The 16,861-nt window shown below is 44.0% G+C and overlaps 1 protein-coding gene across 6 annotated transcripts in view; it reads left to right on the top strand.

The window, feature by feature from the left end:
- The window catches only part of VPS13B (vacuolar protein sorting 13 homolog B), a 999,042-nt gene that overhangs the window by 829,455 nt on the left and 152,726 nt on the right, over nt 1-16,861 (top strand). For all 6 annotated transcript variants that reach the window (XM_075920306.1, XM_075920307.1, XM_075920304.1 and 3 more), the window contains 2 exons: nt 8,844-9,051; nt 9,365-9,549. In XM_075920306.1, coding sequence (XP_075776421.1) covers nt 8,844-9,051; nt 9,365-9,549 — 393 coding nt within the window. The remainder of the gene's footprint in view (nt 1-8,843; nt 9,052-9,364; nt 9,550-16,861) is intronic.

Here is a 16,861-nt window from a genome sequence, read left to right as displayed (position 1 = left end):
TGACGGAAAAGCCTTGTTTTTAGATCAAACGGACTCCAGGCTCCATATGCTTAAGGACACGAGGTCCTTAGGGATCCACACGCCAGCCCCTTAGCGTCGACAGCTGCCCTACAGACAATGGGAGAACGCAGTCCCAGGTCCCCTGTGGGGATTACTGGAGACACCGTCCTCGTGCCCCCAGTGGGGGTGTGGTGGCAGTGGCGGGCCCCTCGTCCGCAAGGGGTCGTCGACATTGCCCGAGAAGGACAACCCCTGTGGGGTTGGTCAAGGCTCTTCTCAGCAGCCCAAGCACTAGAGAGTCGCGCACCAGCCTCGTTTGGGGCCAGGTTATCCCGGTTTGCCCATGCCTGGACAGAAATCACCACCAACACCTGGGTTCTAAAAATAGTCAGAAATGGCTATACCTCCCCCTTCCAACCCTCCCGCCCCGTCCCTTTTCAGGAACACCTCTCACGAAGGCATTCTCCGTCAGGAGGTGCTAGTGCTCCTCCAAAAGAGAGCTGTGGAGAGGGTCCCCGGTATCTCGTTGTCCCAAAACCTAAGGACGGGGTTCGTCCCATCTTAGATCTCAGGGACCTCAACAAGATGGTGGTGAAATCCAAGTTCAGAATGGTAACCCTGGCCTTGGTTATCCCAGTTTTACAGTTAGGAGACTGGTACGCAACTTTTGATTTCAAGGACGCTTACTTCCATGTGGCAATAAGACCCAGCCACAGGAGGTTTCTCCGTTTTATTGTTTCCCGATGTCACTTCCAATTTACAGTGCTCCCATTTGGCCTTTCAACAAAATGCATGACGGTCGTAGTGGCATTTCTCCTCAAAAAAGGGTTACACGTTTTTCCGTACCTAGACGACTGGCTGATTTGTGGTCGTTCCTATGAACAAGTGGAGGCCCATGTTTCCCTCACAAGGGCCCTTTTCGTAAGGCTGGGGCTCATGCTAAATGAGGAAAAGTCATCATTGATTCCTTCCCAGCACCTCGAATTCGTAGGTGCCCTCCTGGACGTGAGGGCACTCCTCCCCAGAACCAGGTTTCTGTCCATAGTGGAGCTGGTCTCCGAGTTAACCTGGTTCCCCATCATGACCACTTGGGTCTGTTCGAGGTTGCGGGGACACAAGGCAGCATGTACATATGTGGTACGCCATGCTCGAATGAGGCTCAGGCCTCTGCAAGCCTGGTTGGCAAGGGCATTCAACCAGTCCAGGGGTCTCTGGGACACAGTTCTTACAGTGCCCCCGAAGGTGATAGCCTCCTTACAATGGTGGACACAGGAGGCGGTGGTGTGCAGCGGGTTTCCATTCAATGTACCTCCCCCCTCACTTACACTGGTCACAGATGCTTCCGACCTGGGTTTGGGAGCACACCTGGGGTGTCACAGGACCCAGGGGTTATGGTCCCCTGCAGAGCGGGCTCTGCACATAAATGTCTGGGAACTCAGGGCAGTCAGGAGAGCCTGCGAGACCTTCCTGTCGAAGCTCTCTCGCCGTTCTGTCCTGATCCACCTGGACAACACGGCGGCTGTGTTTTACCTCAACAGGCAGGGGGGGAGCCTGGTCGCCTCCCCTCTGCCGCGAGGCTCTGTGCCTCTGGGACCTGTGCGTAGAGCATGACATAGTTTTGCAGGCAGAGTACCTGCTGGGGTGCAAAAACTTGCTGGCCGATGCTCTAACTAGGTCCTTCGGAGCCCATGAATGGTCTCTCAAGAATTCGACACTCTGTCAGATCTTCCGCAGGTGGGGTTGTCCCCTACTAGACCTGTTTGTCTCGGCATGCAACACCAAGTGCCGGAGCTACTGCTCCCTGTTGGGACTGGGGGAACGCTCCTGGGGGGATGCCATGACCTTCCCATGGCTAGCGGGCATCCTCTATGCTTTCCCTCCGTTTCCCCTAATTCCCAGGGTTCTGACCAGGGTCAAGACCTTCAGGTCCACGGTCATCCTGATAGCTCCTCAGTGGCCCAGGCAGTTCTGGTTCCCTATCCTGGTGGATATGCTCAGCGAGGAGCCTGTAACACTCCTGCCGGTTCGGGATCTCCTGACCCAACCCTGGGACAGGGGGACCATGGTTCACCCGAATCTCAGCCCTCTCCACCTGATGGCCTGGTTTATCTGGGGCTGACCCAACCGGAAAGGGAATGTTCCCAGGAGATACAGATGGTGCTCCTAAGTAGTAGGAAACCGTCTACCAGGCGGTCGTATGCAGCCAAGTGGTGGCACTTCTCGTCTTGGGCGTCCAGAAGGGGAGTGCACCTGTCCCATCCATTCTGGACTACCTCTTTGAACTTAGGTCCAGTGGCCTCTCTACCTCCTCTATCAAAGTCCATGTGGCATCTCTCTCCGCCTTCCATGTTGGTTCAGAAGGAGTTTCTCTGTTTTCTGACCCTGTAGTCAAAAGGTTCCTTAAGGATTTGGATAAGTTGTATCCCTCGGTTAGATCCACTCTTCCCGCTTGGGATCTTAACCTCGTGTTGTCTAGACTTGTGTTGCCCCCTTTTGAGCCGCTGGCCATGTGTTCTTTGAAGCACCTCACTATGAAGGTTGTGTTCGTACTGGCCATTACGTCAGCTCGCAGGGTCTCCGAGCTGAGGGCGTTAACTGTAAACCCACCCTACCTAGTGTTTACTGACAATAATGTGAGGCTCCACCCTCATCCAGCCTTTCTCCCCAAGGTGGTGTCACCGTTTCATTTGTCCCAAGAAATTTACCTCCCAGTTTTCTTTCCAAAGCCCCATGCCTCCTCTAAGGAGCAAGTTCTCCATTCCCTGGATGCTAGACGTACACTAGCTTTTTATGTGATAGGACTAAACCCTTTCACAAATCCACACAATTGTTTATTGCTGTCGCTGATAGAATGAAAGGTCTCCCCATATCAACCCAGAGGTTGTCCAATTGGGTTGCAGGGTGTATCAGGGAGTGTTATGCCTTGGCCGGGAAGATCCCGCCCTGGGTTACAGCACATTCCACCAGGGCGCAGACGTCCTCTGTAGCTTTTGGGGCGCAGGTTCCAATGAGTGAAATCTACAGGGCGGCCACATGGTCGTCGCTCCATACCTTTATGGCGCACTACGCGCTGGCACAGCTGGCTAGGGAGGACGCAAGGTTGGGCTCTGCGGTCCTCAGCTCTGTATTGTAAATATGTTTGTTTATCTGTGTCACATTGCACTTTCTACAGTTTTTTCTGTGTTCGCTTAGTTGAATAAATTTGTTTGGATTGTTCAACTTTCGTGGACTTCTCTTTCTGAGTGCTCTGACCCCTCCTCCTTGAAGTGGGGTTGGCTTGGAAGTCACCTAATTTGAATGGACATGAGCAACCACTCGAAGAAGAAAAGAACGGTTACTTACTTGTAACTGTTGTTCTTCAAGATGTGTTGCTCATGTCCATTCGATTCCCCCCCTACCTCCCCTTCATCAGAGCGCCGGCAAGAAGGAACTGAGGTGGGGGAGCACCAGCAGGGGTACTTATGCCCCGCCATGGCGGCGCCACTCCAGGGGGCGCCCTGCTGGCGCTACGGGTACCACTAGGGAAAACGCTCTGGAAGACGCGGTGCACATGGTGTGCACACCTAATTCGAATAGACATGAGCAACACATCTCGAAGAACAACAGTTACAGGTAAGTAACCGTTCTTTTATCCTTATTCATCCATTAAAAAGAGAGTCATAAACTGCAACGTTTGGATCTAAGTCTGAATCTCAATTAAAACACATTGGTATCATATATATCCGGGGTGGGCAATCATTTTTGATGTGGAGTCACTCCCAAGATTTTGGAAAGTGGTCAAGGGCCACACTCTTCCATGGTATTAATGGAGGAGATGTGGGATCTGGGATGAACGTTGGACGCAGAAGGGAGTTTGGGGTAAAGGATTGGGGTGCATGAGGGAGAATGGCATCTGGGAAGGAGTTTGAGTAAAGGAGGTGGTTGTGACCTAGGACAAGGAACTGGGGTGCAGAATTTTGGGATGTGACCTAGAGTAGGAGGGGATTGTGATCTCCAGCAGGAAATGGGATGCTAGATCTGGGAGGGGGTATGGGTGCATGTGGAATAGCAGGGAAGGAGTGTGGGGCCGAGACTTGGGAAGGGGAGGGGCTGATGTACCAGAGGCAGGTTCTCCCCAGGAGACTTACCAGCCTGCCTGCCTGAAGAGCTAAACGCTTGCACAGCTTATAGTGTTTCTGCCTGCTCAGCCTTATGCTTGAGTGAGTGATCAAGAGGGTTGTGCTTTTTGGCTGCCTGTTGTTCAAAAAGGCAGCTCCCATTGGCCAGTGTCTGTCCAATGGGATTGTGCTGGGGGCAGGAGCAGCATCTGAGTCTTCCCCGCTCCCCTGCAGACTCAAAGAAAAAGTGCCCCGCAGCCGCGTGTCTGAGCAGCGTGTGGGGCTGCAGGGCAAGCAGGAGAGCCTGCCTGGGGTTTCCCACTGCCTCTGCAGGCCAGATCCGGTGGCTTGGGGGACTGGATTTGGCCTGCAGGCCATATTTTGCCCAGGCCTGATGTATATTAAAAACAAACAAACAAAAACCACCAAAATAAAACACTACACTATACACAGGGGCTACGTCTAGACTGGCATGATTTTCCGCAAATGCTTTTAACGGAAAAGATTTTTCTTTAAAAGCATTTGCGGAAAAGAGCGTCTAGATTGGCATGGATGCTTTTTCGCAAAAGCACTTTTTGTGGAAAAGTGTCCGTGCCAATCTAGATGTGGTTTTGCGCAAGAAAGCCCCGATTGCCATTTTCGCCATCGGGGCTTTTTTGCGCAAAACAATACCACGTTGTCTACACTGGTCCTCTTGCGCAAAAGCATTTGCGCAAGAGGGCTTTTGCCCGAATGGGAGCAGCATAGCATTTCCGCAAGAAGCACTGATTTCAAACAGTAGGAAGTCAGTGTTCTTGTGGAAATTCAAGCGGCCAGTGTAGACAGCTGGCAAGTTTTTCCGCCAAAGCACCTGCTTTGGCGGAAAAACTTGCCAGTCTAGATGCAGCCAGGGAGTCTCCCCACTGGGGAGAGGAAAAGAAAGAAAAAGGAAGGAAGGAAATGGGAGGACAAAGATTTGGATCTGGGATTTTGACGATTATTTCCTTACCTATTTTTGCCTTATGGTATCTCTGCTCCCCCCAAGTTCTCTCACTTTCACTAATCCCCCATTTTCTCTCCTCTTTTCGTCTTTCCTTTTCTCATGATGGCACTCCCATCTTCTGATTTTTTTTCCATTACTGTTCTGCCACATTGCTCTCTTTTGCCCTTTTGATGGTTTTATGAGTAAGAAGAGAACTGGATTACCTTCTAAGAAACCAAATACCAGGAACAAGATACTCATAACTGTCACATGGTTTCTTGCTTGAGCAACATATCCAGGTCTTTCCCTCCCAAGAAATATTGTGAATTTTACTTTATGCTGCAGTTTTTTTATCCTCTATGTCAGGTTTATTAGGCATTTTTAATCAGCAAATGCTCATGAATTGTAGGATAGTGAGGGACTTCTATGTCAATGATCCAGAACCTTCACCTCCACAGGCCCAAAATAGCCTGAATCTGATTGTCTTGACTTGCTGGAGAATTGAGGAAGGATGAAGGGGATTTGAGCTTTAAAGTTCTCTCGTTTACTGTCTGTGAGTTTTATTGAATTTTACTGTTGAACTTTAAGGGTATTATTTATGATGTGTCAAGGATGGCTGAAGACACTGGAAAGGCATTTTTGTGTGTTTGCATAAATCTACAAAAATAAATAAAATAAATTGGTAAATATGAAATAATCTCTGTTCACTGGCATATCTTTAGGGCACCCTGTTCCGCATTTTCAGTTTTTAATCAATTGTCATAAATAAATTACCAGTTTTTGGAATTAAAAATATCTGCCCATCTGTTTGTTTGCATTCTTTTATTGAAGTGCTCAGCCCCCACAGATAAAGACAGATTTGGTTTTTTTTTTTAAAAAAGCTAAACTTGAGGCAAAAATGCAAATCTATGCCTGAATACCAGCAAGAAAATCAATGCTTAGAAATGTTCAAGAAAAATAGATGGGAATTAAGAGAATTCATTGCACTGCAAGTACTGCAGCATTGAAATTAGTGTTCATGCTGACTGAATAATGGAACATGTTGAAAAAAGTAACACAAGAAGCTTAAGGAAGAAAGTGAATTTTAGGATAAGCAATCAGTATCAGGCACTTTTGCTAGTACTTTAATGAAGGCAATGACACAGCAGAATTGTATCGATGAATTTGTGGGTGCTCTTTGTTTCATCAGACAACCACTTCTATTTCAGTGAGGGCAAATGGGCTATGTCTACACAGTACTGTTATTTCAGAATAACTGATGTTATTTCGAAATAACATAGTCTGTGTCTATACTACAAGCAGTTATTTCAACATAAAGTTGAAATAATGTCAACCTGGAGGACTTCTTGCTCTGACTCCTATAACCCTCCTTTTATGAGGAATAAGGGGAGTCGGAGGAAGAGTGCTCCTTCTAGGACTTCCTGCTGTGTAGACAGTGCCAAAAGCTGAAATAAGATGTTTTGACTTAAGCTACACAATTGGCATAGCTCAAGTTGCATAGCATATTTCGGCTTTATCTCTGCTGTGTAGATGTGCTCATGGTGAATTTGTGTGACAAAACTGGCTAGCAGCAAAAACTCTTCCTAATTCAAACAATCTTGCTTGTAAGTATCTAAAAGAAAATGATAATACTTTAATATCTAAACTGAACAAATTGCTGGAAATGTAGGGTCTAGTCTGATTTTGGATGAGTCACTAAAGATTTGGTCCATCTGATTCTTGCCCTTTGTGTTTTCATACTGTTTTTCAAAGCTAATAAGCCTGCTAATAAGCGTGTGTGACATTCGTCCCCTCTTCTGTGAAAGCCATTTTGTTGGTGCAGCAACAATGGACGTATTTGAGATGTAAAAACTATCTTAGGAAAATGTGGCCATAACTAACACAGATTCTGCTGCCTACATGGCTAAATTTGCACAGGAGATTAAACTCAGTCAAAAGCCGGAGCTACTACCTGTTACCTGTCCGCTAATATTAAAGACATGAAACCTTGCATCATTGGATTCAGAATCATTTTCAAGCACGTGAACAATCTGAAGACTTTGTTTTACACAGTGCAAGACAAATGCCAAGCCAGCTGCCTCTGTTACCTACCTATGTTGTGCCACACCTATGGGTGACCTTATATTTTGCTGCCTATCATGTAAATAATTCACTTGCTCTGCTAATGTGTCTCTTAGATCATCCTGAGTTGTTTGGTTCTGAAGTAGAAACTCTGAAGAAACTGGCAAATAACAAAAATGACCTTCACATCCTGCAAATCAAGCTAATGTTCATTGTTGAAAACTTGGGATCACTGTGTGGCACACAGAAACACTGGAATTTTTTCTGACAGCAGCCAACACATATGCCAATACAGATATTTACCAGATTCTGACAACCAAAACCTCAGTTGAATTTAGCACAAAAGCTGCAGGAGAAACATACAGCGAGAAAACCCACACGTTTCTGGATATCCTTCCAGCCCTAGAACATGAGAGAACCAAAAAAAGCATTCAAAACCTTCTGCACAACACTCCGCAAGAAAAAGGAAATGACCTGTACCTGTAATCTGAACCCCAAAGTGTTTGGTGCTAAAGATTTTTTGCAGTGTCATCCAGGTGTTGCACCTGTTCCTCAGAGTGAATTTTGCAGCATGCTATGACTGTTATGCGAGAGTTTTTCAACCAATTGCCACTAAAGATGAAAATTCAAATCTGAAAGAGGAATTTAGTGCTTACATAAATATGCCTAATGCTTACAATGTGAAACTCAAGTCTGGCTTTTTACAACAGGTGCACTTTCCAACTTCAACAAAGTGGCACAGCAAAGTTTGATTGTATCCTATGGAACTATTGTTGCAGAGCACTTACATTCAAAGTTAGACTATTTCCAAGACAGCAAGAGGCTCAGCATCAGAGCCTTTGCACATAAAAAAAGTTTCAATTATTCTACAGTAAAATGTGTAAATTATAAAAAAAAAAGGCATTTTTTCTATTTTTTTAATTACCATATTTCATCCTGGTTTTAGTGTTTGTAAATTAAACACTGAAAAATTCCCAGAATGTTTTTCCAAATAAGAACTGAAAATATTAAACTCTTAGCAATACATATAATGGGACTTCATGTTATTCTCTGCAGTTCCTTCCTAATTTCCTTCTCTTGCCCACCAATTTTAAGAGTAATGGAAAAGTATAAATGTAGTCAAAAGATTTAAGAAAACCCATGAAAACACTAACTAAAAGATCTTCCATGGGAACTTATTGCCAAACATATATACCACAAGAAGGTCATTTCAACGAGCCAGACTTAATGTTCTCTGAAGAATTACAAACCTAAGTGCCCATTTTGTAACACCATGCTCTGAACAGTTGAAACAGTATAATTACTTTCCTCAGAAGCTTATCCTAAAACCTGACTCAGTGGGACAATTCCCAACACTAAACAATGTGCCCAGCCGTAAGTGCAGAGCAGACCTTTAGATTATATATACTTCAGTTAAGTTCCTGTCTATTTTATATACCATGTGATGCATAGTGTGCTTTGGGTGCCAAATAAATCATAAAAATAAATATGCTACTTAGACTGGAGAGAGAGACAAATTTGCCAAATGGCATGCTAGAATCTTTTTGCCATTTAACAAATTTGCAGAAAGTTATAGTATATGAAGATAGTACAGCAAAAAAGATGTAGGTTCTTTATTTTTATTGATTTATTTACTTATTTTGTGAGTTCATTTAAAATAATTACATATTTTAAAGCAACTTTTTTGTAATCTTTTTTTGTTTTCTTTTCTATATTTTTATAAGGTCTTCTGGGGACAAGAACATTTGAATTGTTTAGTTCTTCTTCATGAACTTCTGCAAGAGTACCTTACGGAACAAGGCAAGAGGGAGGTGCTGATCTCTGATCTAACATGCCAGATTCAGTCTCCTATGGAAAAGAATCAACTCTCAAAAACTGAGCATACCTCAGATGATCTGAGAACAGGCCTCTTCCAGTACATACAAGATGCAGGCAAGAAGAGTATTATAGTTGTTTTGTAAAAAAAAAAATTGCAAAGTACAGTCGTAACATTTTAAAGATCTCTTACCTATTACAAAGTTCTTTACCTTTTTTGGTAAAACAATTGAAAACAACATCTGCTACATCAACTTCTTTTTTATTTCTTTCCATTTAGCTGTAATCTTAAAAAAGCAATTTCCCTGACTTTTTGATTTTCTCTCCTTTTGATCCTAAGAGATTTGTTTTTAACTACTTTTGTCTCATAAACCAACATGGTCCTTTTTAGAAATTATGTAACTTATTATAGCTTGCTTTCGTTTGATAGAGGCGCAGAAGCTGCCGAGTGCCTATGAAGTTGTGTTTTACAATGAAACAGAGGATAGTCCAGGAATAATGTTATGGAGATATCCAGAACCCAGAGTGCTTACCCTTGTAAGAATAACTCCTGTTCCTTTTAATACAACCGAAGATCCAGATATTAGCACTGCAGACCTTGGAGATGTTCTTCAGGTTGGTAATTGGGAATTTCTACTTTCCTTAATAAAAAAATAATGTTATTTTAAAGTTTATTCAGTGTTTTAGAAATTGTTAGTAAAAATTATGCATAAAACAAATGGGAATTGAATTTTGAAGTTTGAACATATTGATAATTTAAAGAGACTTGAATAATATTTCCTACAGTTTACCTGTGAAAGCTTTTTCATAGCTTCATAAATCACAGTAAATCTCAGCAATTCTGGTTTGCAGGATTTTGTGTGAACCTTTAATCATGGTTTCGCCCCTCTGACTTTTTCTTTGTGCTTTTGATTTGAATGAACCTGAGAAATACAAAGGGAAACTGAGCCCAAAGTACCGTGTTTTGCCTTGTTTCAGGTGAAAACCACATACAACTGCTGAGCATATTTCCTACCAGAAACTATAAGCTTTCACCAGCAGGGTACTCAGGACTTCTTTGCTATTTCCTCTAGTGTCTCTGGTGGATGGGTGGTTGTACCTCTTCCATATTCTTGTGGGTAAATGGTAATGAGCCTGCTTTTTCATCTTCTTGTGTGAGAGGCTGATAAAGAGACTCCAGTTCCAATACCCCAATCAATAAATCTCCTCTTCAGAAGCATTGTCTGGCTCTCTCTGTTCACCTAGTGTATGGCTGTATATACATGAAGTGTTCCTACATTTACCAATTGCATTGCTCTGCCACTATTTATAAGGCAAAATGAATAATTAGGAATTTTGTACTGTCTGCTATAATCCATCTTTATTATTTCCCTTATTCCATTTATTTCTATATACATCTTTATTCAACTATGAATTAATATTTTTAATTCATTTTCACCTCTTTCTGAAAGCCAAATGCATCTTCTGTCTCATTCAGCTCTGCTTATTATTCAGCTTTCAAATAATATTGAAAAATAGATTAATTAAATAAAATGTTCCCTTCCTTTCCAAGTGAGTGAAAGGTATTAAATTGTATTTTGTTATTTTTATAATGGTAATGGAAGAGTTTCTGTTTTAAAAATTGAATTATGCACCAATATGCATTAAGGTATGGATCAGGTTAATCTCCCATAGAAATATGATATACTATTATTACACTGCACAAAGTGCTAGTGAGATCATTTAGCTGTCTTGCCAATTTCTTTGCCCTCTAGACAGGCAAGTTTCAACTCCTTTAAGCTGTATGAACTTTAAGAACTAAATTTTAAAAATCAATTAAGCGTGGCCTGAGGTATCATCAAAGATTGAAATAGCATTATCATGAACTTTCTTGAGGACTCCACTCAGTCCATGTAAAAACCTGCAAATTGCAGACCTTGAAGACTATATTTTCAAAACAGTGTACATGTTTTCCACATAAATCTCATAGTGAACAGGATTTGTTGGCAAAATTCCACATATACCACTTTAAAATTGTAACCCTATGTAGTAATATAGGTTCTCCACTGAGTATGTCAAAGTGGTCCACACTAAAGTTATGCATACTCCTCATTCATACAAGACTAGAGGCTTTTGAATAGCAATGTCTTTTGGGATTGTGTATGCATCCTGTGCCTTCTTGTGTTCCCACACAAGGGCATAAAAGTAGGGCATCTGCATCCCTCCCTCAGTTCCTCTAACTGGGTGGCTGTAAGAACCAAATTTTCCGCCCACAAGTTCTTAGCTTTTGCTAAACTTCTCCAAATATTAGAGAAATCTTCTCATTTTCTGAATGAACGGTCATGAACTTTTTCCATCCATTTGAACTGAACTGGTTAGAACTCTTCATACACCCTTGTACAACATCCTTTAGTGTGGCAGGATTTAAGCGCTATTCATCTTGTTATAGGCTAATTCCCCTGAAAGAAGAAGCAGATTTCTGTCCTGTGTGGGTACATTAGCAGATTCTCTGTCTGCTTCTCATTCTCCATGAGACTATGTAAGGTGCAAGATGTCCATCTTCTTAAACACTCCATGAAGGTGTTATCAGATCCTGAGAACAGTTTTCAAGTTATGCTGTCAGACAAGCCATCTTCATTCAACATCCTGTCTAGCAGAAAAGCAACACCTAAGACTAGTACAGAGTAGATGTACCTGAGGAGGCTGTAAAGGCTAGGACTATAACAGGGGTTAAAAGAGAACTAGATAAATTCATGGAGGTTAAGTCCATAAATGGCTATTAGCCATTATGGGTAAGGAATGGTATCCCCAGCCTCTGTTTGTCAGAGGGTGGAGATGGATGGCAGGAGAGAGATTGCTTGATCATTACCTGTTCGATTCATTCCCTCTGGGGCACCTGGCATTGGCCACTGTTGACACACAAGGTACTGGGCTGGATGGACCTTTGATCTGACCCAGTATGGCCATTCTTATGTTCTTATGGCACTGCTAACCAGTCATTACCAATATTGACACCATCAACGCACATGGTGTCCTCAACAATTGAAGATGGTGCACCTCCTCTGGCATCTACATCTAACTCCAAGAAGGGCCACGCCAAATACAAGCAGAGATTCCACATGGAATTCCATATAGTCTCATAGTGACAGATACTGTATGGTTGTTGAAGATGAATCCACAAGATACTGTGCAGCATTGAAGATTGGGGAAGGAGAAGCTTATGTTACAGTAAACTTCTCCGGCACTGACCCCAATTCTGATGATGAACCGGTCACTGTTCATGCATACCATGGAGGATTAGCCCAAAGGAGAACTGGGACTAACATTGGTACCAAAACACCTACTTGCACCAGTGCAAACTCTGACATTAAGAACACTAGATATTTTTGCACTACCTTGTAACAATTCTGCTCCTCCTCACCATTATTGTGGCATACATTTTCCCCATCATCCAGTAGAGAGCTGCTTTCTCTGAGGTCAGTGATCAATACCGCAAAGATACTCTACCACCTTATCCTAAAGATCTCCACCACCAACTGTCCATCAGTAATAACCTTGGATTGACCAATAATCAACAAGCCATCTTTATTGCTATAGCCCTGCTGGAGTACCGGGGTTCACTGAGGCATTAAGAGGCCACTCCCCCACTCAGCATCCCTAGTGGACCACCTTAACAAAGTACTAGGAAGAGCCAGATCCAGGGACAGAGCAGCACCAAACCTCTGTATTACTGCCATAAAGCCTTTCATTTTTGTCACTTGATGAAATGTTATTGCTGGGACCTGAAGACTTTAAAATGTTCCAGGAGCTCCTTGTGATGATTGCTGAGGCACTGGAGATTGAAACAACAGTCTCATTGAAGAAACCCATAAGCTATTTGATGTCTGTCAACTTCTGGTCCAGCTGCAAAATGGTGTAGAAGTGGTACTTAGTACCTGCCACAGTATATGAGTTATTCTACACCCACCTCAAACAGGGCTCCTTATGTCAATGGTAAAATAAAAGTTAAAGACAAGTAAGAGTCGCCTCAAAGGCAAGGGTTTCAAATAGCTTGACCTTTCATGAGAAAGTCATACTCCATTGGTTCCTTGAAGGGGCAAAATGGCCAGCCATTTTTGCCTAATATTATCTGTACAAGGTGAAAGTGATTTAACAAAAGAAAGCACTCACATGCCTTCTGTACTGTCCATAGTGCTAGGGCCTTGATGTGCATTCTGGACTCTCAAGATGTCCACACTCCTTGAGGTGGACCTGGTAATAGAGTGTGTATCTCCAGAGAGTACAAGGTGGCTTTTGAATCCTTCAGTGAGTGCAGAACATTATATATCCTCTGGCTGAGCCCTTGATCAAGGTCTGTATATTTCTCAGAACTCAGCATCCCAGTAAGCAATGCTGGATGCCTGGGTCCATGATTCTCCCAAGGAAACAGCAATTATGTCATGTATTGCTCCAGATGAACCTACATGACTGCTCCCAGGGCAATATTCTCCTCCTTATCTGGTGAGAGCAGTTCAACTGTGCCTTTCCTTTGTTGTCACTCCTATCACAAGTATTACACAAGATCCAACAGGACAGTGCAACAGTCATCCTGATTGCTCCTTTCTGGCCCAGTTATGTTTCCCCAATCTTTTGGGCTTGTCATCTCCCCGCTAATCACATTCCCAGCATTCCTTGAGCTTCTGACCCAGTGCAATGGCAAGATCAAATGCCCCAATGCACAACCACTCTACTTCGTGGCATTGTATTTGAATGGGTATCATCCCTCCAACATGCATGCTCCTTAGTAATATGAGACATCTTCTCTAATAGCACAAAAAACTCTACTAGAAAGTATTCCCTAGCTAAATGGCAGTGCTTCTTGTACTGCTCACAGGAAAGAGGTGTTCAGAAGCTACAGATATTCACTTCATCTTAGACTAGATCCTATTTTTGAAGACATTGGGTCTGTCCCTCAGTTCTTTGTGAGTCCAGTCAGTGACTGGCGATTAGTGTGTACCATCTAGCCGCTCAGGGTTACTCCATTTTCACATACCCATTAACCAACAGATTCTGGAAAGTCTTGATAAGAACTTTCTTGCCTCCTCCGAAGATTGGGCCCCAATGGGACCTGAATTTTAGTTGTGGGGGGAGGGGTTGGTACTAACAAGGCCCCCTTTTAGCTTTTAGCTACTTGTTTCATGTCCCTCTTCTCCAAGAAGGTTGCCATTCCTGTAGCGATCATATCGGCATGGAGGATCAGTGAGCTGGGAACAATGATGGCAGACCATGAAGATAAAGCTTGTTTACACCCATACCCCAAATTTATTTCTAAAATAGTTTTGGAATTTCATATGAACCAATCTGTCCACTTACATATGTTCTTCACAAACTGCACACCTTTGCAGAAGAATGTAGGTTCCACTCCCTCGATGTTCAACAAGCTTTGTTTGACCTCTTACCCGCAGAGAACAAGACCAATCAGGAAATCTGAGGTAGTTTATCACTATAGCAGAAAAAATAAGAGGACATGCCATCTACACTTAGAATTTCCAAATGGATATCTGGCAGCATTCTATTCTGTTTTCAGCTCTCAAACCTCTCTTCCACTAGGGGTAAGAGCTCACTCCACTCAAAGCTCAATGAATGATCATAGTGTGTCTTCAGAATGTACCCTTCCTGGACATCTGTAGAGTGACCACATGGAGTTCCATTCACATGTTTGCAAGGCATTCTGTCCTGGTGCAGGCCTGGGCTTCTGGTGCCTTCTTTGGGACAGAGATTCTCCACTCAGCCTTACTGTCTTCATCCTTTCACCCTTCTCCTGCTTAGGTACTGCTTGTCAATCTCCCACAATAGAATACAATCACTGTCAGAAACCATCACTCACAGAAAAAGAGGTTACTTACCTGTAACTAGAGGAGGTTACTTCCTGTAACTGGAGGTTCTTCAAAATCTGTGGTCCCTATCAGTATTCTATTACCTGCCCACCTTCCCCCATGCTGCAGAACTGCGCTGATTTGCAGTTGAAAAGGAACTGAAGAGGTTCCACCTCACCCTTTGTCACCTGCACCATGAGTGAAGTTGGAACACAGGCATGGACCCTACTTTCAAATTCTTCAACTTCAGGCACCTGCTACACATGCCATTTCAGACTCTCCAGTTATATGTAACTAACCTTTTATTTACCTGACAATAACTGTGGTTCTAGATGTTGTCACAGTGGGTCCCATGATCTTCCCTCCATCCCTGCTTTTCAAAGTCCTTCACAAAATGTGCTTTGAGTTTCAAGGCAACTGAGAGAGAATTATAGCTTCTTTGCCATTTATGGGTGTATACGGAGGCACAGTGTCCAAGTGAGGCCTTGACAGACACTGCTATTCAAAAAATTCCAGTCTCAAGTACAAGAGGCACATGCACACCTACAATAGGAACAGCATTAACATCTCAAAGAAACAAAGTTACCATACAGTAAGTAGCCATTCCAAACATGGGGAGTGTTTGCTTTTTGATTGTAATAAAGTTGCTATCTGTGGGATGCAGAGCAGCCTCTGTCCACTGGGAGCTTGGGCTTGCCATGGACAGAGGCTGCTTTGCCCCCTCAAGACTGCTGTTGGGAGTGGGGGCAAGTGGCACCGGGGAGCTGGTGCTAGTGGGAACTCCTTGCCACAGGAGGCTGTGAAGGCTAGAACTATAACAGAATTTAAAGAGAAGTTAAATAAATTCATGGAGGTTGGGTCCATGGAGTGCTATTAGCCAGGGGGTAGGAATGGTGTCCCTGGCCTCTGTTTGTGGAAGGCTGGCGATGATGGCACAAGACAAATGGCTTGGTCATTGTCTTCAGTCCATCCCCTCCGGGGTATCTGGTGCTGGCCGCTGTCGGCACACAGGCTACTGGGCTAGATGGACCTTTGGTCTGACCCAGTACAGCCGTTCTTATGTTCTAAGCTCAGGGTCGGGGGTCTCACTGGACCAACTTGATTTTCATGCAAACCTGCTCCTGTGTTCGCATGTGGCCTTTGGTGGCCAGGTTGGCAGCTATCCTGCCCTAGACGGCCACTTTCCTGTGCCTAGTGCGGAGATTGTGGACGTTGGAGGCCTCCTCCCAAACCTCGATGAGGTCCACGATCTCCACACTAGACCAGGCGGGCGCCTGCCTCTTGCAGTCCCGGGCAGGCTCCTGTGAGCCACCAGCCTGGTCCTGGGAAGAGGTGGAGGGCTGGGTGGCAGCGGGTGGCTGGCTCATGCTGTGCCAGGTGCAGGGTCTGCTGGCTGGGTGCTGCAGGCTTGCAACTGGCACAAGCACTGTAGCCAGACCGTGCCCCTTTAAGGGCTCCGGGGCTGGGAGGGGGGCAGAAGAGTTTCCCTGGTTTGGTCCAGAGTGGCCACCAGAGCAACCTGGGAAGGGCTAGCCTCCAACTAGTTCGAATTAAGTGGCTACACAGCCCTTAATTCGAACTACTTAATTCGAACTAGGCGTTAGTCCTCGTAGAATGAGGTTTACCTAGTTTGAATTAAGCGCTCTGCTAGTTCGATTTAAATTCGAACTAGCGGTTTGTATGTGTAGCCCCTATTAAAGTTAATTCGAACTAACAGCTGTTAGTTCGAATTAACTTTGTAGCGTAGACATACTAAAGATTTTAGCTCTTCATATACATCAGTTTGTTGCCACAAACTGGTACTCTTGTAGTCACATTTGTTTTTAACTTTTCAAAAGCTGGTTATTAGCTCATGTTTCTATGGCTGGCTAATATCATTATGGACAAAATTACCACATACACTCTGCTTCCAGTTCCCCAAAACATAGGGGTTACTATTGGCCTGTTTATCTATGCCGAAGTTCATATTGTTGGCCTCCGTCGGTCAGTTGACCATGGATGACGTATCCTAGTTCTCATCTTGGTTCGTGTCGGATGTCTGGGACAGCGTCGGGGACAGCGTCGTTGGTGACTGAAAAGGCCAATCTGGGACA

Source organism: Pelodiscus sinensis, chromosome 2, assembly GCF_049634645.1.
Source record: "Pelodiscus sinensis isolate JC-2024 chromosome 2, ASM4963464v1, whole genome shotgun sequence".
NCBI lineage: Eukaryota > Metazoa > Chordata > Testudines > Trionychidae > Pelodiscus > Pelodiscus sinensis.
The sequence above is the reverse complement of the archived record's forward strand: the minus strand, read 5'-3'. Positions and strand labels throughout refer to the sequence as shown.